The following is a 22,456-nucleotide window of genomic DNA, read 5'->3' as shown; positions in this document are numbered from 1 at the left end:
AGAATTTTGCAAATGTTCAAAGAGGAGTAATTAAGTGGTGCAAGGCGATACCAATAACAGCCACAATATATATCAAAATGACAGGGTACAGAAGCTGTCCCAATATAACAAAATGCTTGAGCCGTAACATTCCTGAGTTCGATACAATCCCAACAATCCCATCACGAAACCTAAAGTTCGATTTTAAAAAATGGGGATAACGACCTTTAGAACAACTGATTATACAAAAAGATGTATCAGCTAATTTCTAAACTGAATGCTTTTGTCTTTCACAGAACCTTCTGCAAATTCTCTTTTTCTGGTTCAACATCATGAATTCTGCAAATAAAGAACAGATAAGCAATCACGTTACAAGAATATCAAGAATGGCGGCAACAGTTAAACATTCAAAGCAAATGAGCATCCCCCTTATAGCTGACAAGGGTACAATCTGTGGCATGCTCAAGAGAGAAAAGGTAAGAGAATAACCACAAGAAAATGAACATACAACAATGGAAAACCATGAAGGTACAAATGTAGTTGGCCAAGAGAAAATGCTCTTGTACTCCCCCCTAAAAGCTGCTTCTCTCTACGATGGATAACCAATTCAAATCATCGGTCTTGTTACTTATGTATTTCATTAAAAGGAATTGATATTTATCACATCAGGAAAAATGTTTGAAAGGCCAATTCGGCCTTTCCGGCTCAACTAGACAAATCATGGCTTGAAAAATAGGCACTAAATATATAAAAAGGATAAAAAAAAAAAAACTCTTGGCAATCAGATTTGAATAGTACTCTATCGAGAAAAACTAACCTATTCAACATTTGGATTATATAATACATGATTGAACTTGCAGTATTAAAGGGTTTTATTAGAACACTTATTCTTAGAGAAACTTTTGAAAGCATCGTCCAGTTACTTACTAATCTCTGACTAATTAATGTAAGAGTCTCCCTTTCTTACCATTACAGTCAACAAACTAATAGATCTCCAACTTTAGCTTACGCCCAGAGTGCTTGTGTTTCACACTCACCTAATGTTTCAAACCCATGTCAATTTGTCGAATCAGAAAACAAAACCCACAAAAAGGGGATGCCTAACCCCACCCCTAAGTATCACCCACTAATAAGCATGTTCTCAGATGCATAAAAAAAACAATGGGGCTGGGATTGAGAACCTAATAGAAAATTGAACGAATTATTAGTCATAGATATAAACATCTCACCTAGAATAGCATCAACCAGAAACTAACTTTACAACAATGCAAATTGCATTGAGTAATATCAGAGGAACTCTCATGTATTGTGTAGCGTAAATGAGACCAATAAGCTGCCCTTTAAATGACTTCGTCCGCCCTGCGGAGAATTCCGTGAAACTCCATCCTCTGGGTGCAAGAAAACGGTCCTCATTTAATATTGCCAAAGCATTTGCAAGAAGCAAAAACCCTTCCAAAATCGTCCACAAGCCCATTTTCTGCATGACAAAAGGGTTTCTGTCAATCTTCAGACAACTCAACTTCAAAACGTTAAGCAAAATCCTCTTAATCACAAATTCGACAAACAAAACAGAAATAACAAAAAGATTCTTGAAACACATTCAAAGCAGGGATAAGTAAAACCCATTACAGCATTTTCAGTTTCAGCAAGAATGAAATAGTAAAATGCAAACTTAACATCAATAAAAAATGGGGTTTATTTACAATTAAATAATAACAATTAAAGGATTTAACCAAAACCCATATTAGAAAATACAAGCTATGGACAAGAGTTTAAACGCACAAATCCAGATAAAAGGAATTCCAATTTGGACTTAAAATTAAAAACCCATTTCAAAAATCAATGCTTTGTTGGATTTAGAGTGAACTAGAGCCATCATGCTATTTAGCTAAATATAGAAAACAAAAAAAGATATAAAGCAACTCAATATCTATGAAATTTGGAAGAACAAAGAAAACCCAGATCAAAAAAAACATGCATGAATCAGGAAAATCGTCAAATATTAGACAACAAAAAGGAAAACAATCAAAATGATTAAAGGGAAAGTATAAATGAAAAATAAAAAAAAACGGAAGAATAATTAACGTTACCTGCAAAAGATGTCAAAGGTTTGATCGTTGCAGATTGAGAGAGCTCGGTCTTTACCTTTTGCAACTGTAAACTGAAAATAGATGGAAAGTGCTTAATTGGAGGCCTTCATGGGCCTTTGCAATTGCTAGGCAGAGCCCAAGTTATTATTTTCTAATATAAAAGTGCATCACAATCAAATTATTTAATATAAAAATTAATTAATTTTTATAATTTCATATAACATTAATATTTCAAGAAAATAACCATTCCCTCAATTGATTTTAGATACTCCTTTAAAACATTTAACATGATATGAAAGCAAGTATTATCTTTCTGTTGTTATATTTTTTGTTATAAATTTATTATTTTAACGTGTGAATAGAAATTATTATTGTGAAATTTTCATATGATAAGTTCATTATTTTTACACGTGAGAGAGGATACAAGAACAATGATAGAGAAATTTTACATGTTAAATTGAGATATTCTGAATATATAAATAGGGTGCAAGAGTCGATTTTACAACAAACAAATAATGGTATTCCTCACTTTGTACTTACACTGTATAGCTAATTTCCTGATCTAATTTTCTAAACACTAAGGCCTTCCATTGCTTCAATCAGCTCAAGCATGAGAGAAGTTAAAAATTCTCAGACTCCCTTGAGCTCAAACATATCAAATTTCTCTTTATGTACAATTGGGTATCTGTTGATAAACTTAAAACAGCAATGGTTGCTTGTCATTGGCTCCAAGTTGAGCTTGATCTTATCTTCTAATTCTAACACTTTTTCCTTTTTCGTCTTTGCTTTAGGCAGATGCAACCTGGGTATGGATTTGCATAGAAACTTTCCTCTGTTTTCGAGCAGTTTCCAGGCCTTCTGGGAACTGGTCCTCCTGTCCTGTTAGCATGCAATAACCTAACCTTGGAAGCAAACTCGTCCCAAGATATTTCACCTCTGTCCATTCGATCAATCAATTTCACGAAGTTTAGTCTGCAACAACATCGGCAAAAACCTGTTTTTAGTGATAATGATTTGATAGAAATGGATTCTTGGTGTGACTAAATCGTTAAAACATACTTGTCTGGGCTGATAGTTTTCCGGAAACCTTCATACTTCCTATGGCCCTGGACTGCCCTTGCCATGTTCCCATCATAGGTGAAAACAAAGACATCACTCTCCAGTGCTACGATATAGTCCAATGCAGCAAGCTGATTCTGGTGGTTCTTGAAAGGCATCAGTTCCCCTTCTGTTGCCAAATTTGAATGGGTTAGTATGTTGGGATACTTCTCTTTAAGTGGTTTAACTCCATCCCGACCATAAATCTTCCCTGCAACGATGAAAATCTTTGTATCCGAAGGATATCCCATTGCTTCAAGGAACACAGCTACCTCTCTTGGGGTCATCGGACATACCCCTTGCCGTCTCCTTTCTTCACTATTAATCTCTTTTTCCTTCCAATGACGTACGCTGTATCTCAACTGCCTTAGCTCGTCATCTTCAGCTTTGGTAAGATTGTGACTGCAGCCTGTAAAAGCAAGCATGTCCTTTTCATATCTGCACATGCTTTTCTAGTTAGCCAATTCAAAAGCAAACCATTACAAAACAAACTTTGAAGCAGGAAAACGAGTTCAAGTACCTTAAATGAAGAGCAATGTAAGGGCTGCCACCATCCTTAAGCCTTTCAACCAACTTCATGGCAAGATTTTCAATATCTTCTGTGAACTTGAGTGCCTCATACATGGCTCGGCAGCGGAGCCTTTGGATAGGATTGGATAGGCCATTGTTAGCCAGCCGGGAATCGGAGTGGGTAAAGTTGATCACCTTGTGCTTTTTTAACAAAGAAGACATCTGAACTCTGTAATAACTAGGCTGCATCAAAGTATAGCTTATCCAATATCAGAACATAAGCAAAGCTACATTTGTCTACAAGTTTTGGACTGTGATTCCATGCCTTAGAGAAAGAAACCGGGGGTCGTGGAAGAGGCTTGATGGATGCAAATGCAGGAGGGAGATGATCAACAACCCAGATATCCTCTTCCAGGTATTGAATGAAGTGTTTCCAGTCAAATATATCTTTAAAATCACTGCAGAATATTTACTTGAATGAGATATTCATCTTCCATGCTAGTAATAGTACTCATTGCTATGAACCAAAAACATTTTTAGTTAAGAATTCTAATCAACCTCGAATCAGTCCAAAAGGAATGGTGATCTAAAGAAGGGAGAACCAAAGTGGCATTCATTATTTTTGCTATGGCAACCATGTCACTGATCTGCAGGTAGATTGATATTAATCGATAAATTAAAAAAGAAACCAAAAAAAAGAACTTGGAAATTATTAGGAGCTTACCCCAGTTTTCATCTGATTCAATCCTCCGTTGGAATGAACAAGAATGTAACCATTTGAAGGTGGTTCTGAAAGAGGTAAAAAAGGCTAGCATTACAAAAACTGGCCAAATAATAATAGTGATAACAAAGAAAAATGGTGAAAAGAGCAATTCATTCAACATACTTATTTCATTACTTGATCTGTCAACACATTTATGGTAGAAATCACTGTTGGGCTTGATCCAAATATCAGGAGTCTGATAATGCAAAGATTGAATATGAGGTCCCAAGAAAATTCACCAAAAAACAAGTAAAAAGAAGTGTCATCAGAGAATCAGATGAACTTCCTGAAATAAGCAAACAGGGCAAGATAGTTAATGCTACCAAGCTTTTGGTTTGCAATTATATATTCTATATGATTGTATATAGTCATATCAAAAATCCAAATGCAGATTAAGTAACTCAATTATGGTCAATTCCCCATTTAATTAATATTAATAATTGTGATTATAATTATATAATGAAAAAACAAGAGACAGAGAGAGAGAGAGAGAATCTAGAGATATAACTATCTAACCGAGAGCTTCTCTGGGGAGGATATCTCCTTGAAGTCACCACCATTTCCACCTCTTTCCTGCACAACTTTGTTTGCACTGCTGGAATTCTCCACAACCTTGGTTGCAATCAATCTCCTCCCGTCGATATTCAAGTCCTGGAAAGTGTTCACCAAGGCGAACTTGGCGAGCAACGTCATGAAGCCTAGCAGCAGCAAACCCCAAAACATCCACCGACCAAAGTTCCTCCCAGGCCTCAAAAGCTCCGGCAAAAACAACGCTTTCCGACGTAAAAACGATGGGTTTTTCACCGGCAAGGTGTTGCCATCTTGCTCCTCCCCGGACTCGAGAACTCTCCTCCTCGTCACGAATCCCAACAGCCTCGAAGATACCTTCGAGGAGTTATGGGTTAAACTTGACATGGAAAGGGTTAACATGGCTGTAACAAAGAAGAAAAAAACATAAAAAAAAAAAAAAAGACTTGGAAAACTATTGACAAACGAAAAACAGTTTTGTTGGTGGGGGGTTCAAAGGTTTCCATTGTTAACAATGGTATTAGAAGCATAAGCGAAATATGAGGCGAAGCCAACTCTTTGCTTGTGATGGTGGGTGATATTTAGCTGTTTTTTTTAAAAAAAAAAAAAAAAACCTTCAACCAAGGGCTTAATTTTAATAAATAGTCAAATTAAAGTCGAAATGACGAAAACCGGGAATGAGATTTTGATTTATTATATAAATTGTGAAAACGAAATGTATGTTTATATATGTTATATCATACCATATAGTTTACGTGTTATATTTTGACAACTATATATAGATATTAATGTTTTAATCAACAAAGTTTACTTCACTATATTTTCCTAGCTATTCTAAATTAATTGTTTGCTATATTATGTTAACTTGTTTCTTCAGCCAGCTATACTTAGAAATTTGATTCCCTTTGCCATCATAACACTTTTATTAGACAAAAAAATTGACAAGATCAAGACTTATAACAATTAATTTCACTATAAATTGGAATTTTTTAATTAGTATAAGATATAATGGTTTAGATTATATTGCAAATAATAAGTAGCTAGCTGGCATATCGTGGCCTGAAGTTATTCATTGGATGATATAAAAACCAAGAGAAAAAAGGAAATATGAAATTAAGCTATGGTATTTCTATTATTGTGACATGAGGTATTCATTAGAGTAATGAAATTTCTATTACTGTTGAAAAATAGATAGTAGAAGCAAGCTAAGAAATAAATAAATAAATATATATATATATATATATAGGTGGTCTAATTGATATAAGAATGGTGTAAGATCCTAGTTGGTTTGTCTTCGAAAGTTTTCTCCATAAAAAGAAAGTGTTTAAGTTCATAATTCGGGTACATTTAATCACCTTTATCTCCTGAAAATTAAATAAGAATAAAAAAATTATTTACTATATTTAAAAGGAAAATTATTTTATTCATTGGCAGTATACCTTTTTTATCCTTTGATAGAGAAAAGCAAAGGCTGTTTCTATAAGTAATCTGATAAGGTAAGAACCCTATATCTAACAAGATAGAGTTAACAAGCATCTACTTTCTTAGAATTTCCAGTTTCACCAACAACCCCCCCCCCCCCCTGCTGTCTCATTGAGAGTGGAACAAATAGGAACTAATTCAAGACAGCAAATTTACAAAAATGTTGTTGAAATATGCAAGAAAACTTGGGATTTGGGTTTAAAATCCCAGAAATTGCAACCTTTGAATTACTATTTTTCACCATCAGGTTATCTGCAAACCTGTCTTGAAGAGGAATGAGCAAGGACAGAGCTTTGAGCTTTTGGAGAATTAAAAGAATAACAAGCCATCGTTCACATAGATGATAGGACACCAATGAGTATTAAACAAATAACATGAACACAGAGGTCAAACCATACAACACAAGAACAACAACCACAAATTTCAAATCAAAAAACACTGAATACAGATTGCTACAATTCAGTCACAGTGCCAAAATAAATGAAAACAACATCATAAAGATAACAATTAGACAGCTACAGTGGCGCTGTCTTGCAACAAGTTAATGCCCAAACCCCATGAAAGATGGGCAATGGAGCCCCGACCTGCCAAGTCAATCCAAATAGATTTTCATGTTTATTGTCCTAAGATAATAATACTTGGGAAATGTAATAGATAATATAACAATAATAACAAAAACAATGAACAAACTGACATAATTCATTATAGAAAGGGTAGACTCAAATGAAAAGAGAAGAGATTTATGGTAGAAATTACTAACTCACCACAACTGCTTTGGGCAAGGATGATGCTTTCTGTGGTTGCCAACATTAGTCATTCAGTTTAGCTCCTAATTTGGATGGAGAGTACATGGCGCACTTTATAAAAATCCTCTCCTTCCCTTCCATCTATAACTTGAATCCTCTCTACCAATGATCTGTTCATCCTTCGTAAAAACATTTCCTGAAGAGTAGTGATATACCTCAACCCTTCTGGAACCATCTTCAAGCCAGGAACAGCAGCCAAATGTAAACTACGAAGACGTGGCATTGCCCCTTCTTCTATTTGCCACTCTGCTAAATTTGATCCATAGATATCAAGAGAATCAAGTTGAGGAAACCCATTGACAGAGCAAGACATTTTAGTCCCCGTATATGATGAAAACTTGAAGCTAAGAATCCTCAGATGAGGCAGCTTTTCTAGTGCAGGCATTGGATCCTGATTAATGCGCGAATCCTCCAAAGTCAACTTGCAAATGTTTGTTGGAAGAAATTCCAGAACATGATGGCTTGACTCTGGGTCTTCTTGTATCTGCCCACGTAAGAATAGTTTGGAGAGGTGATGACATTGAGAAAGTTGCTCCAATTCTGGAAATTGAATTGATCCCCGTAGCGCCATGTGCAATGAGCGAAGGCGGTGTAATCCAAAACTAGGAGATTTTAGGATGGCCTCAACGTCTTCTGATCTCTCAAATTGTATTCCTAAATTCCGAATATTTGTCAACTTGAGCAATGCATTGTTTTCAGTCCAATTCTTAATCCTTATGTACTTCAAAGTTTCAATATTTTTTAAACTATTTCCTTGGCAACACCTTTTTATTTCAGGCCATTTGACCGGCCAGTTTCTCCAATTGTCGGTTAGTACAAGATGCCTCAAGCGTTGCAACTTGGATAAGACACTAGGAATTTTCACTGGCTGGACCACTTGGATAAATAAGGTGTGTAAATTCTTCAACTTGCCAATAGAATGTGGCAGGACCACTTGATAACATTTTAAACCCAAGTACCTTAAATGAAACAGATTACCAATTTCACTTGATAGAGTCCAAGAATCGTCCTTTCTCAAGAGTTTCAACACTCTTAGGAATCTAAAATTAATGCATTTTGATATGTGTAGCCTTATCAATCCCTCATCTTGAAAGAGTAAAAGAGAACGTAAGCTTAGACATTTTCCCTTCAAGGAAACATACCTTTCATTAGGATAGACAGCAATCCTACGCACCTTGGGTACTGTCGCCACGGTTAGATCAAGAGAACGATTCTCATTTCCATTCATCGGTGGTTGAATAACTTGAAAGAAATTCTCCTCTTGAGCTTCTGACACACACAAGTCTCTTAAGAGATCATGAATACGACATGTTTTCACACTTGTCCCTGTATGACCCCTTCTGCCAACTTGAACCAAACATCTATTTATTAGCTCTTCTAGGTATTGTTCAGCTACATCCTCCATCAACATTTCTCCACCTTCCAATGATGGAGAAATAAAACCTTCAGCAATCCACAACCTAATTAATTCCTTCTTTGAAATCTCTGAATCTTCTGGATAATGACCAAGATATAAAAAGCATGGTTTTAAATGAAAGGGCAACTCATTGTAGCTTAAAGCCAAAATCCCATTAACTCCACCATACTCTTGTTGTTGGACCTTGTTCAAGTGAGCATTGATGTTTTTTTGCACCATCTCCCACTCATTCCATGACTTCTTTGTTGCAAGTAATCCTCCCAATACAACAATTGCAAGAGGTAAACCTCCACATTTCTTCAACATCTCCTTTCCTAACATCTCAAATTCTTTTGAACAAGCATGAGACTCCATCTTATTTTCCGAAAATGCTTTCCTTTTGAAAAGCGTCCAACTTTCATCGCCTGTAAGAAGTGGGAGCTCTATTGGCGAGCTACGAGGATCAGCAATCATAGCAACTTCCTTGTTGCGTGTTGTGAATAAGAGCTTGCTTCCCTCATTTCCTTTGGGAAAAGCAGGTTTAAGGCTATCCCAATCCTCGCATCTCCATATATCATCAAAAACCACCAAATATCGTTTATCTTTCAAGACATCATAAAGCTTTTCAACCAATTCATCTTCTTTGAGTTTATCGATTAACTCTCTGTCTTTTATTGAAGGAGACAGAAACTTTATCAAGACTCCATGGAGAACCTCTCTTGGCTTGCATTGTTGGGATATGAAAACCCAAGCACAACAATCAAAATATTTTTTCACATCATTGTGGTTATATACTTTCTTCGCTAGAGTGGTCTTACCTATGTCCCCCATGCCCACTATGGAAACAACATGGACTCTGTCCTCCTTCTTCATTAATTGATCCATAACATCCCTTGTGCTAACCTCCAAGCTGACAACATCATCTTCTTCAACATGTGGGTACGATCTTCTTAACCGGCGCTGCATCTCAGCAGCAGAATTAGAGCCCTCTCCTTCTACTGATATCCCATAAGCGGGAAGAGTTTCCGAGATGTCCCCAAGCTTGGTTTGAATATCTTTGACCTGCTTCCCTATTTTGTGAGTGATGAAAAGGGTTGTAAATCTCTTGATGAACCCATGGAAGCCTGCTCGATGTGCAACTTTAGGAATATAAGAGTCTATAATATCTTCAGCATCATAAGCAAGATCTCGGATTTCCCTCACCCGATTGCGAAGACGTTCATCTTGTTCCTGCTTACGGTCTACATCTTTCAAGAAGCTCTTCATCCGCTCCAGTTCAGCCTTTAGGCTCTCAACTTCTTGTCTCACATCATTCAAGAAAAGGGCTTCATGATGAATGAGTAAATCTGCAATTCTTTCAATGGCAAGCGAGACGATAGCCTCTGCCATTCTTCTTTCAAAGGCAAGACAGATGAAATGCTACAGGGTGGACAGATTAATTGGGCAAGTCAATGAGTTTTGCAGGAGAAAATAACTTAACCATATTAACATAAGCAAAAGCTCTTTTCCCTGTACCTTCTTTTCCACCAATTTTCTAATATATGCTATTGCAGTGTGAATACTCCCACTTCTTTTAGAAAAGAAAACGAAAAAGAGATCAATAATATGGCCGACATAAAAGATTTAACCCCTACTGTTTTTTGTCAAACCGAGACGAAATCTGGAGGAAGCCAACAAGAGCAATACTCTGTTTTCTTCTTCTTCTATCATTGCTGTTTCTGTACAATAATATGTATTAGCATTGGCTGCATACACATTAGACAGGAAAAGCAAAGGGGGAAAGAATCTCTTTTCCTTACTTTCTTGTCCACTAACTTTGTCCCACAAAACCAATTGGCTTAATCCCATATAGGAACAGGAGCTACATGTAATCATCATCACTTGACTTTAGTGTTCCCCTGTGGGTGGGTGGATTTATATCCCAATCCTGAAATTTTAAGAAGGCAACAAAATAAAAGTAAAAATTTAAGTCTCTGTTTCTTCCATCTCTGACAAGAGTCCTTAGATTTACTTCAATTACAGCACAAATTAGCAGAAACCCAAAGCTTCAATAACACAAAACAAATGTGGAAGTCCTGCCCTTGAATACCATACACAAGTTGGCCTGATTTTTTTTGTATATATACAAATATAATATACTTATACTTATCCAGTTAAAAAAAATATAAATCAAGTATGATAATTATTAATCTTATCTTTGTCATTAACAATTGAATCAGTTTTTTAAATAATACTCTTATACATTAATATATTGTTTTTGATAATACGATATCAATTTATGTTAAGGTATACAAAGATATATAAACATTTAAAAAAAAAACATATCAATTACACCTACAAGTACATTCATGATATAAATTACATAGTTATAAATAATTACTGTCATTATATCTAATTCTCTTAACTTTAATTTTATTTTATTATTAGACTTATTGTTATTAACAAAATGTGATTATATTTCTATTAATATATGTAAAAAATATAAATATTTAAATATATATATATATATATGTTCAATTGTACCCTAATGAATTATATGATAGGGAGAAGCATATATATATTCTTTCTAATTAGATAAAAAAAGTGAAAAACTTAACTCTATTATGAGAGGACGAAGCATAAGAAATGAATCTAATTGAGCCTAGTTATTATCCCTAAAGTTGTAAAAATAATGAGAAAACATGATGTAGAAAATTAATCAAGTGAGCAAAGACAAAATGTTTTCTTTAATTATCGTTTATTTTTTATAAGAATTGTTCATTTAATGACATTTACCCATTATCATATCACTAAGAAATGAGATTATGGATTATCATATTATAAGAGATTTATTTTGTGTTTTATTTTGTTAAGTGATTTTTGTATGTGAAAAAAAAAGAGAATTCAAAATTTTTTGAATAAAAATACATACATTTATTATTAAATTAAATACTCGAATATTATTTTCTCAAAAGTTAGGATTGAGTCCTTTTCAGGGAATGCAAAAGCAAAAGCTATTTTCCTTGTGCTTTCTTTTTCCACCAATTTTCTAGCACATGCTAGCCACTCCCACTTCTTTTTTTAAAAAAAAAAATGGAGAAAAAGATCAATAATATAAGACTCACATGGAAGATTAAATAAAATTTATTACGGTTTTTGTTAAATATGGAGCAAACTAGCATGTTAGTCCCATGTTATGTTAACATGGATTTGAAACCTTAATTATTTTACTTTGGTACCATGTTAGTCCCATTTTTGTCAAAGACTCTTCCTATATGTTATTACCAGTTCTTACCAATTTTCAATTTTCTTGCAGGCATTTCATTATAAAATGGGGCCAAGCCCTGGTTTAGTATTCTTTCAAGTGACCAGTAACAAGCATCTACTTTCTTGGAGTTTCCAGTTTCACCAAGCCCTCATGCTGTCTCATTGAGAGTGGAACAACTAGGAGCAAACTCCCTGATCATCTGATCCTGGGGTTGTGCAAAAAGCAGGAGAAAATGAAGGAATACCTGATCAGTAGAAACATTTCCTGGACTACTTTTGTTAAGACGAAAAAAGATTGAAGTGTAGATTTCGATAAGACTAAGGTAATGCCAAATGAATCATGTTTGGTGGAGAGACCGATGAATCATTTTTACTACTTTATTTACAAAAATGTTGTTGGAATTTGGGTTCCAAATCCCAGAAATTGCAACCTTTGATTTACTGCTTTCCACCATTAGGTTATCTGTAAACCTGTCCTGAAGAGGAATGAACAAGGAAAGAGCTTGGAGCTTTTGCAGAATTAAAAGATTAACAAGCCATTGTTCACATAGATGATAGGACGCCAATGAGATTCATAATCTTATGCAAATAAGATGAACAAAGAGAACAAAAAATATATATACAACACAAGAACAGCAACTAAAAATTTCAAACAAATAAAAAAAATCAAATACAAATTGCCACAATTTATTCACAGGGCAATTACAGTGGTGGTGTCTTGCAATAAATGAATGCCCAAATCATATGGAGAGATGGGCATTGGAGTGCTGCTTGCTCATAAAATTTTAGTCATCAACACATCAGACCTGCCAAGTCCATTCAAATATATTTTCATGTTTATTGCCTTTAAGATATATAATAATACTTGGGAAATGTAGTAGATAATATAACAATATTAACAAAAACAAAGAACACATTGACATAATTGGTGATGGAAAGAATAGATTTAAATGAAAAGAAAACATATTTATGGTAGAAATAAGTAACTCACCGTAACTATATTAAGGAAGAATGTTGCTTTCAATTATTTGTATTTAGTTATTTGGATGGAGAGTACATGGTATATTTTATTATATAAATTGTGAAAACAAAATGTATGTTTATATGTATTTTATCATATTATATAATTTACGTGTTATATAGATATTAATGTTTTAATTAACAAAAGTTTACTTCACTATGTTTCCCTAGCTACTCTAAATTAATTGTTTGTTATATTATGTTAACTTGTTTCTTCAGCCGGCTATACTTAGAAATTTGATTCCCTTTGCCATCATAACACTTTTATTAGACAAAAAAAATTGACAAGATCAAGACTTATAACAATTAATTTCACTATAAATTGGATTTTTTTAGTATAAGATATAATGGTTTAGATTATATTGCAAATAATAAGTAGCTAGCTGGCTTATAGTGTCATGGAGTTATTCATTGTACGATATAAAAACCAAAAGAAAAAAGGAAATATGAAGTGAAGCTATGGTATTTCTATTATTGTGACATGAAGTATCCATTAGAGTAATGGAATTTTCTACTATTGTTGAAAAATAGATAGTAGAAGGAAGTTAATAAATAAATAAATAAACAAACATATATATATATATATATAGGCGGTCTAATTGATAAGACCCAAGTTGATTTGTCTTCGATAATTTTCTCCATTAAAAAAAAGTGTTTAAATTCATAATTCGAATGAATTTAATCACTTTTATTTCTTGTAAATTAAATAAAAATTAAAAAATTATTTATTATATTTAAAAGGAAAATTATTTTATTCATTGGCAGTATATTTTTAATATCCTTTGATAGAGGAAAGCACAGGATGTTCCTATGTGTTATCTCATAAGGTAAGAACCCTGTATCTAACAGGAAAGAGTTCACAAGCATCTACTTTCTTAGAATTTCCAGTTGCACCGAGCCCTCCTGCTGTCTCATTGAGAGTGGAACAAATAGGAACTATTTCAGACAGTAAATTTACAAAAATGTTGTTGAAATATGCAAGAAAACTTGGGATTTGGGTTTAAAATCCCAGAAATTGCAACCTTTGAATTACTATTTTCCACCATTAAAAACCTGTCCTCATGAAGAGGACTGAGCAAGGACAGAGCTTTGAGCTCTTGGAGAATTAAAAGAACCATCGTTCACATAGATGATAGGACACCAATGAGTATTATACAAATAAGATGAACAGAGAGAACAAACCATGCAACACAAGAACAACAACTACAAATTTCAAATAAAAAAACATTGAATACAGATTGCTACAATTCAGTCACAGTGCCAAAATAAATGAAAACAACATCATCAAGATAACAGTTAGACAATTACAGTGGCGCTGTCTTGCAACAAGTTAATGCCCAAATCACATGAAAGTTGGACAATGGAGTGCCGACCTGCCAAGTCAATCCAAATAGATTTTCATGTTTATTGTCTTAAGATAATAATACTTGGGAAATGCAATAGATAATGTAACAATAATAACAAAAACAATGAACAAACTGACATATTTCATTATGGAAAGGGTAGACCCAAATGAAAAGAGAAGAGATTTATGGTAGAAATTACCAACTCACCACAACTACTTTGGGCAAGGATGATGCTTTCTGTGAAAGAACAAACATTAGACATTCCGTACAGCTCCTAAAATATTCCGATGGAGAGTACATGGCGCACTTTATAAAAATCCTCTCCTTCCCTTCCATCTCTAACTCGAATCCTCTCTACCAATGATCTGTTCATACCATGTAAATACATTTCCTGAAGAGTAGTAATATACCTCAACCCTTCTGGAACCATCTTCAAGCCAGGAACAACAACCAAATATAAACTACGAAGACGTGGCATTGCCCCTTCTTCTATTTGCCACTCTTTTAAATTTGATCCGTAGATATGAAGAGAATCAAGTTGAGGAAACCCATTGACAGAGCAAGACATTTTAGTTCCCGTATATGATGAGGTCTTCAAGATAAGAATCCTCAGATGAGGCAGCTTTTCTAGTACAGGCATTGGATCCTCATTAATAAGCGATTGCCACAAAGTCAACTTGCAAATGTTTGTTGGAAGAAATTCCAGAACATGATGGCTCGAGTTTGGGTCTTCTTGTATCTGCCCACGTAAGAATAGTTTGGAGAGGTGATGACATTGAGAAAGTTGCTCCAATTCTGGAAATGGAATTGATCCATCTAACAACATGTGCAATGAGCGAAGGCGGCGTAATCCAAAACTAGGAGATTTTAGGATGGCCTCAACGTCTTCTGATCTCCCAAATTGTATTCCTAAACTCTGAATATTTGTCAACTTGAGCAATGCATTGTTTTCAGTCAAATTCTCAATCCTTATGTACTTCAAAGTTTCAATATTTTTTAAACTATTTCCTTGGGAACACCTTTTTATTTCAGGCCATTTGACCGGCCAGTTTCTCCAATGGCCGGTTAGTACAAGATGCCTCAAGCGTTGCAACTTGGATAAGACACTAGGAATTTTCACTGAACCACCGGACACTTGGATAAATAAAGTGTGTAAATTCTTCAACTTGCCAATAGAACGTGGCAAATCCACTCCTTGACATTGAATACCCAAATACCTTAAATGACACAGATTACCAATTTCACTTGATAGAGTCCAAAAATCATTTTTTCTCAAGAGTTTCAACACTCTTAGGAATCTAAAATTAATGCATTTTGATATGTGTAGCCTTATCAATCCCTCATCTTGAAAGAGTAAAAGAGAACGTAAGCTTAGACATTTTCCCTTCAAGGAAACATACCTTTCGTTAAGATAGACAGCAATCCTGCGCACCTTGGGTACTGTCGCCACGGTTAGATCAAGAGAACGATTCTCATTTCCATTCATCGGTGGTTGAATAATTTGAAAGAAATTCTCCTCTTGAGCTTTTGACACACACAAGTCTCTTAAGAGATCATGAATACGACATGTTTTCACACTTGTCCCTCTATGACCCCTTCTGCTAACTTGAACCAAACATCTATTTATTAGCTCTTCTAGGTATTGTTCAGCTACATCCTCCATCAACATTTCTCCTCCTTCCAATGATGGAGAAATAAAACCTTCAGCAATCCATAACCTAATTAATTCCTTCTTTGAAATCTCTGAATCTTCTGGATAATGACCAAGATATAAAAAGCATGGTTTTAAATGAAAGGGCAACTCATTGTAGCTTAAAGCCAAAATCCCATTAACTCCACCATACTCTTGTTGTTGGACCTTGTTCAAGTGAGCATTGATGTTTTTTTGCACCATCTCCCACTCATTCCATGACTTCTTTGTTGCAAGTAATCCTCCCAATACAACAATTGCAAGAGGTAAACCTCCACATTTCTTCAACATCTCCTTTCCTAACGTCTCAAATTCTTTTGAACAAGCATGAGACTCCATCTTATTCTCCGGAAATGCTTTCCTTTTGAAAAGCTTCCAACTTTCATCGCCCGTAAGAAGTGAGAGCTCTATTGGCGAGCTACGAGGATCAGCAAGCATAGCAACTTCCTTATTGCGTGTTGTGAATAAGAGCTTGCTTCCTTCATTTCCTTTGGGAAAAGCAGGTTTAAGGCTGTCCCAATCCTCATATCTCCATATATCATCAAAAACCACCAAATATCGTTTATCTTTCAAGACATCATAAAGCTTTTCCACCAATTCATCTTCTTTGAGTTTATCGATTAACTCTCTGTCTTTTATTGACGGAGACAGAATCTTTATCAAGACTCCATGGAGAACCTCTCTTGGCTTGCATTGTTGGGATATGAAAACCCAAGCACAACAATCAAAATGTTTCTTCACATCATTGTGGTTATATACTTTCTTGGCAAGAGTGGTCTTACCTATGCCCCCGATGCCCACTATGGAAACAACATGGAGTCTATCCTCTTTCTTCATTAATTGATCCATAACATCCCTTGTGCTAACCTCCAAGCTGACAACATCATCTTCTTCAATATGTGGGTACGATCTTCTTAACCGGTGCTGCATCTCAGCAGCAGAATTAGAGCCCTCTCCTTCCCTTGATATCCCAAAAACCAGAAGAGTTTTCGAGATGTTCTCAAGCTTGGTTAGAATAGTATTGACCTCATTCCCGATTTTGTGAGTACTGGAAAGGGTTGTAAATCTCTTGATGATCGTACAGAAGCCTCCTCGATTTGCAACTTTAAGAATATAAGAGTCTATAACATCTTCAGCATCATAAGCAAGATCTCTGATTTCCCTCACCCGAGTTCGGAGACGTTCATCTTGTTCCTGCTTACGGTCCACATCTTTCAAGAAGCTCTTCATCCGCTCCAGTTCACCCTTTAGGCTCTCAACTTCTTCTTTCACATCATTCAAGAAAAGGGCTTCATGAATGAGTAAATCTGCAATTCTTTCAATGGTAAGCGAGACGATTGACTGTGCCATTTTTCTTCCGAAGGTAAGATGGAAATGCAACAAGGCAGTGTGGCTGAATTTGAAAGAACAAAATGGTTAATTGCACAAGTCGAAGGGTTTTGGAGGAGAACAATAAATCAGGCCGTATCAACAATTTCTACACAATTTTTTGAATTTCTATATGTATTAGCTTCAGCTGGGTACCTATACTTGCCTTAGTTGATATTCTTTTCTTCATATTGGACAAGGAAAAGCAAAAGGACAAAGAATCTCTTTTCTTTACTTTGTTTTCCAGGAACTACAAAAGCAAAAGGACAAAGTGTCTCTCATTCTTTACTTTATTCTCTACTAATTTTGTCCCACAAATTCAATAGGATTCGATGCCATACAGGAAGGAAGAAGTATAGGTAATTATCAAACACTGTTTTAATAAGATTCAATCGTCAATTACTTGTCATTGGTGTTAGATGAATTGACATAATCCGAGCCTGGCATGCAATAGCAAGGAAAATTGCTTGAGCATTTTTATTGTATCACTCTTATCTTATCTTTCATCATTTATGACTCTGTAACTAAGTTGATGATATAAATTATTTGTTAATGTATTTCCATTTCTTTGTTTAATTTTGTGATTTTTTGAGAATTATTATTCTATACACTAGTAGCGATCTCTTTCTGGGTGTAGTCTTATTCTTTGTTAGTCACATGAAAAAAAAAAAGTAAATAAAAGAAGAAAAAGACAAGGAGAAAAGAACAAATTCAGTTTTGGTGCTCAGAGTCTGTCTATCTAATTGCCCTTTTGTTTTTAATGGAATCTGTAGGTTGTCTTCTTAAGGAATTTTTAATAATTCAAATAAATTTAATCAATCATCTGATAGATTGACATTGCTTAAGCATCAAGCATATTGCACTAGGGTTGGAATGACAAATAACATGATCATTTGCAGCTATCATGGAAGTTACGCCACTCTTTAACTCCATTAATCCAACAATCTTGAAAACTGAGAAGCCTTCAGCAACAACAGTTTGTCGTGACTACCAGAGAGAAGTTGCCACCCTAAGAATGAAGAGTAGAGGTGAATTGACGTTCTTCATTGATCTCAGGACATCACCCATAGTTAGATGCAAAGGAAGCAGTTCTACAAGGACGACCTAGTCGATCAAACAAGACATCAAAGTCTTGTTTAGCATTTGCCTTTGATTCTCAAACCGTAACTTTTGACAGTCAATTCAATATCAAACACATTAACATTTGGCATTGCGCTGGCTTGCAAGCTCCCAGTTTTGGCGGCCAACTCAATGTCAAACACATCATATACTCGCAGAACAGAGGAAAGAAAAACAGGAAGACCAGTAATGAATCATTTTTCCTAAAATCGCCATGCTTATGTGCATAAGGAGACATGAAAGTAAATTTACAAAAACATTGTTGGAATTTGGGTTTAAAATCCCAGAACTTGCAACGTTTGAATTACTACTTTCCACCATTAGGCTATCTGCAGACCTTTCTTGAAGAGGAAAGAACAAGGAGAGAGCTTTGAAATTTTGCAGGATTAAAAGAATGACAAGCCATTGTTCACATAGCTGATAGAACCAATGAGATTCAGTATTATACAAATAAGATGAACAAAGAGAACAAACCATACAACACAAGAACAAGAACTGCAAATTTCAAATAACAAACATGGAATACAGATTGCTACAAATTATTAGTAATTCCAAAATAAATGAAAACAACATCGTAAAGATAACAGTAAGACAATTACAGTGGCGTTGTCTTGCAACAAATTAATGTCCAAATCACATTTGAGTACAGATTGCTCATAAAATTCAGCCATCGATTCTTCAGACCTGCCAAGTCAATCCATAACCATGTTCATGTTTATTGTTTTAAGATAATAATATAACAAAAACAGAGAATAAATTGGCATAATTTGTTATGGAAAGTATAGACTCAAATGAAAAGAGAAGAGATTTATGGTAGAAATAACAAACTCACCACAACAAAATTAGAAGTTCATCAGTTCAGCGAATCCACGTATCAATGATTCGGATGGAGAGTATATGGCGCACTTTATAAAAATCCTCTCCTTCCCTTCCCTCTATAACTTGAATCCTCTTTACCAGTGATTTCCTCATCCCTTTTAATTTCATTTCCTGAAGAGTAGTGATATACCTCAACCCTTCTGGAAACATCTTCATGCGAGGAACACAAGTCAAATGTAAGCTACGAAGACATGGCATTGCCCCTACTTCCATTTGCCACTCTTTTAAATCTAATGAATATATGTGAAGAGAATCAAGTTGAGGAAACCCATTAGCAGAGCAAGACATTTTAGTCCCCCTATATGATGAAGACCCTAAGCAGAGAATCCTCAAATGAGGTAGCTTTTCTAGTACAGGCATTGGGTCTTGATTAATGTGCGACTCCCACAAAGTTAACTTGCAGATGTTGGTCGGAAGAAATTTCAAAACATGATGGCTCGAACGTGGGTCTTCCTGTATTCTCCCATGTAAGAATAGTTTGTAGAGGTGGTGACATTGAGAAAGTTGCTCCAATGTTGGAAATGGAATTGGTTCCTCTAACCTCATGTGCAATGATCGAAGGCGGTCTAATCCAAAGCTAGGGGATCTTAGGATAGTCTCAACATCTTTTGATCTCATAAACTGTATTCCTAAACTCCGAATATTTGTCAGCTTGAGCAGTGCATTGTTTTTAGTCAAATTCTCAACCCTTATGTACTTCATAGTTTCAATATTTTCCAAAGTGTTTACTTGGCAAAACCCTTTTATTTCATGCCACTCGTGGGATCCATACTTTTTGAATCCATGGTAGTAGTTTAGTAGAAAATGCCTCAGGCGTTCCAACTTAGACAAGACATTAGGAATTTTCACTAAAAATTCCACTTGGATTGATAAAGTGTGTAAATTCTTCAATTTGCCAATAGAACATGGCAAGACCAACTTCCTGCATTTTAAACTCAAGTACCTTAAATGAAAGAGATAACCAATTGCACTTGGCATAATCCATGAACCAACCTCTCTTAAGAGTTTCAAGATCCTTAGGAATTTAAAATTATTGCATTTTGATATGCGTAGTCTTATCAATTCCTCATCTTGAAAGAGTAAAAGAGAACGTAAGTTGGGACATTCTCCCTTCAAGGAAACATACCTTTTGCTAGGATGAACAACAATTCTACGCATCTTGGATACAGCAGCAACAGTTAGATCGAGAGAACAATTCTCGTTTCCATTCATCGACGGCTGAACAATTCCAAAGAAATTCTCCTCTCGAGCTTTTGACACACACAAATCTCTTAAGAGATCATGAATATAACATGTCTTCACACTTGCCCCTGTATGATTCCTTCTACCAACTTGAACCAAACATCTATTTGTTAGCTCTTCTAGGTATTGTTCAGCTACATCCTCCATCAACATTTCTCCTCCTCCCAGTGATGGAGAAATAAAACCTTCAGCAATCCATAGTCTAACTAATTCTTTTTTTGAAATCTCTAAATCTTCTGGATAATGACCAAGATATAAAAAACATGGTTTTAAATGAAAGGGCAACTCATTGTAGCTTAAAGCCAAAATCTCAGTAACTCCGCCATACTCTTGTCGCTGGTCCTTGTTCAAGTATGCATTGATGTTTTTTTGCACCATCTCCCACTCATTCCATGACTTCTTTGTTGCAAGTAAGCCTCCCAATACAACAATTGCTAGAGGTAAACCTCCACATTTCTTCAACATCTCCTTTCCTAACATCTCAAACTCTTTTGAACAAGCATGGGCCTCCATCTTATTTTCTGAGAATGCTTTCCTTTTGAAAAGTTTCCAACTCTCATCATCTGTAAGAAGTGGGAGCTCTACTGGGGAGCTGCATGGATCAACAAGCAGAGCAACTTTCTTCTTGCGTGTTGTTAATAAGAGCTTGCTTCCTTCTTGCCCTTTGGGAAAAGCAGGTTTAAGACTATCCCAATCTTTGTAACTCCATATATCATCGAGAACCACCAAATATCGTTTCTCTTTTAAAACATCATAAAGCTTTTCAACCAATTCATCCTCTTTGAGTTTATCGATTAGCTTTCTTTCTTTTCGAGAAGGAGAAAGAACCTTCATCAAGACTCCATGGAAAACCTCTCTTGGCAAGCATTGTTGGGATATGAAAACCCAAGCACAACAATCAAAATGTCTTTTCACATCATTGTGATTATATAGCCTCTTTGCAAGAGTGGTCTTACCTATGCCTCCCATGCCCACTATGGAAACAACATGGAGTCTGTCCTCTTTCTTCATTAATTGATCGATAACATCCCTTGTGCTAAGCTCCAAGCTGACAACATCATCTTCTTCAACATGTGGGTACGATCTTCTTAACCGGCGCTGCATCTCATCAGTAGAATTAGAGCCCCCTCCTCCTCCTGATATCCCATAAGCCGGAAGAGTTCTCGAGATGTCCCCAAGCTTGTTTTGAATAGCTCTGACCTGCTTCCCAACTTTGTGAGTGGAAAGTGTTGTAAACCTCTTGATGATCTCATGGAAGCCTCCTCGATGTGCAACTTCAAGAATATAAGAGTCTATAACATCTTCAGCATCATAAGCAAGATCCCTGATTTCTCTCACCCGAGTGCGAAGACGTTCATCTTGTTCCTGCTTACGGTCTACATCTTTCAAGAAGCTCTTCATCCGCTCTAGTTCAGCCTTTAGGCTCTCAACTTCTTGTCTGACATCATTCAAGAAAAGGGCTTCATGAATGAGTAAATCTGCGATTCTTTCAATGGCAAGAAAGACAATAGCCTCAGCCATTCTTCTTGCAGAGGCAAGACAATGAAATGCTACAGGGTGGAAAGACTGAAAAGGTTAATTGGGCAAGTCAATGGCTTTTGCTAATCAATTACATATACTTTAGTCAATATTTGTGACTCCCATTTAACATCAATTAACTTAATTTCTTCCATCTGTTTGAATTGCAGCACAAACTAAGCACAAACCCAAAGCTTCAATAAAATCAAAACAATAAAGGACGTCCTCCCTTTGAATAACTTGGTTGGTCCCTGATGGTTTTTTCAACAAAAAGAACATTGACTTATTATTTAGTATATTGATTTTGAAGGATTCATTGCCTACAAATATTGACTAAAGAATGCTATGTAAATTAAATGACTGGAAGAAATTATTT

General features: G+C 35.4%; 5 protein-coding genes across 8 annotated transcripts; all 5 read right to left on the bottom strand.

Moving 5' to 3' along the window:
• Positions 1-48: 48 nt before the first annotated feature.
• Positions 49-2,217, bottom strand: LOC18585961 (uncharacterized). Of its 2 annotated transcripts, XM_088802564.1 has the most exons (3): positions 2,070-2,217; positions 1,209-1,456; positions 49-318 (listed from the first exon to the last, which is right to left on the bottom strand). In XM_088802564.1, exon 2 carries the CDS (start codon positions 1,451-1,453, stop codon positions 1,220-1,222), a length of 234 nt encoding a protein of 77 aa, XP_088658690.1. In that variant the 5' UTR covers positions 1,454-1,456; positions 2,070-2,217; the 3' UTR covers positions 49-318; positions 1,209-1,219. The 2 variants fall into 2 exon arrangements, with proteins under 2 accessions (XP_088658690.1, XP_017985052.2); XM_018129563.2 differs by lacking the exon at positions 2,070-2,217 and having other exon boundaries at positions 1,209-1,462.
• A 295-nt stretch (positions 2,218-2,512) lies between these two features.
• Positions 2,513-5,518, bottom strand: LOC18585960 (O-fucosyltransferase 19-like). Its single transcript, XM_007009057.3, has 8 exons — positions 4,957-5,518; positions 4,564-4,636; positions 4,402-4,466; positions 4,236-4,324; positions 4,003-4,135; positions 3,688-3,920; positions 3,129-3,605; positions 2,513-3,041 (listed from the first exon to the last, which is right to left on the bottom strand). The coding sequence occupies exons 1-8, from the start codon at positions 5,368-5,370 to the stop codon at positions 2,828-2,830; spliced, it is 1,698 nt and encodes a 565-aa protein (XP_007009119.3). The 5' UTR covers positions 5,371-5,518; the 3' UTR covers positions 2,513-2,827.
• A 1,241-nt stretch (positions 5,519-6,759) lies between these two features.
• Positions 6,760-10,348, bottom strand: LOC108663813 (putative disease resistance protein At1g50180). Its single transcript, XM_018129455.2, has 2 exons — positions 7,215-10,348; positions 6,760-7,034 (listed from the first exon to the last, which is right to left on the bottom strand). Exon 1 carries the CDS (start codon positions 10,039-10,041, stop codon positions 7,273-7,275), a length of 2,769 nt encoding a protein of 922 aa, XP_017984944.2. The 5' UTR covers positions 10,042-10,348; the 3' UTR covers positions 6,760-7,034; positions 7,215-7,272.
• Positions 10,349-14,023: 3,675 nt separating this feature from the next.
• Positions 14,024-17,429, bottom strand: LOC18585959 (putative disease resistance protein At1g50180). Of its 2 annotated transcripts, none has more exons than XM_088810621.1 (2): positions 14,464-17,429; positions 14,024-14,291 (listed from the first exon to the last, which is right to left on the bottom strand). In XM_088810621.1, exon 1 carries the CDS (start codon positions 17,302-17,304, stop codon positions 14,539-14,541), a length of 2,766 nt encoding a protein of 921 aa, XP_088666747.1. In that variant the 5' UTR covers positions 17,305-17,429; the 3' UTR covers positions 14,024-14,291; positions 14,464-14,538. The 2 variants fall into 2 exon arrangements, with proteins under 2 accessions (XP_088666747.1, XP_017984945.2); XM_018129456.2 differs by having other exon boundaries at positions 14,472-17,429.
• Positions 17,430-18,859: 1,430 nt separating this feature from the next.
• Positions 18,860-22,134, bottom strand: LOC18585957 (putative disease resistance protein At1g50180). 2 transcript variants are annotated; one of them, XM_088810582.1, is made up of 3 exons: positions 20,447-22,134; positions 19,274-20,242; positions 18,860-19,125 (listed from the first exon to the last, which is right to left on the bottom strand). In XM_088810582.1, the coding sequence occupies exons 1-2, from the start codon at positions 22,081-22,083 to the stop codon at positions 19,300-19,302; spliced, it is 2,580 nt and encodes an 859-aa protein (XP_088666708.1). In that variant the 5' UTR covers positions 22,084-22,134; the 3' UTR covers positions 18,860-19,125; positions 19,274-19,299. The 2 variants fall into 2 exon arrangements, with proteins under 2 accessions (XP_088666708.1, XP_017984943.1); XM_018129454.2 differs by having other exon boundaries at positions 19,274-22,134.
• Positions 22,135-22,456: the final 322 nt, after the last annotated feature.

Source organism: Theobroma cacao, chromosome 10, assembly GCF_053813885.1.
Source record: "Theobroma cacao isolate CCN51 chromosome 10, ASM5381388v1, whole genome shotgun sequence".
NCBI lineage: Eukaryota > Viridiplantae > Streptophyta > Magnoliopsida > Malvales > Malvaceae > Theobroma > Theobroma cacao.
The sequence above is the reverse complement of the archived record's forward strand: the minus strand, read 5'-3'. Positions and strand labels throughout refer to the sequence as shown.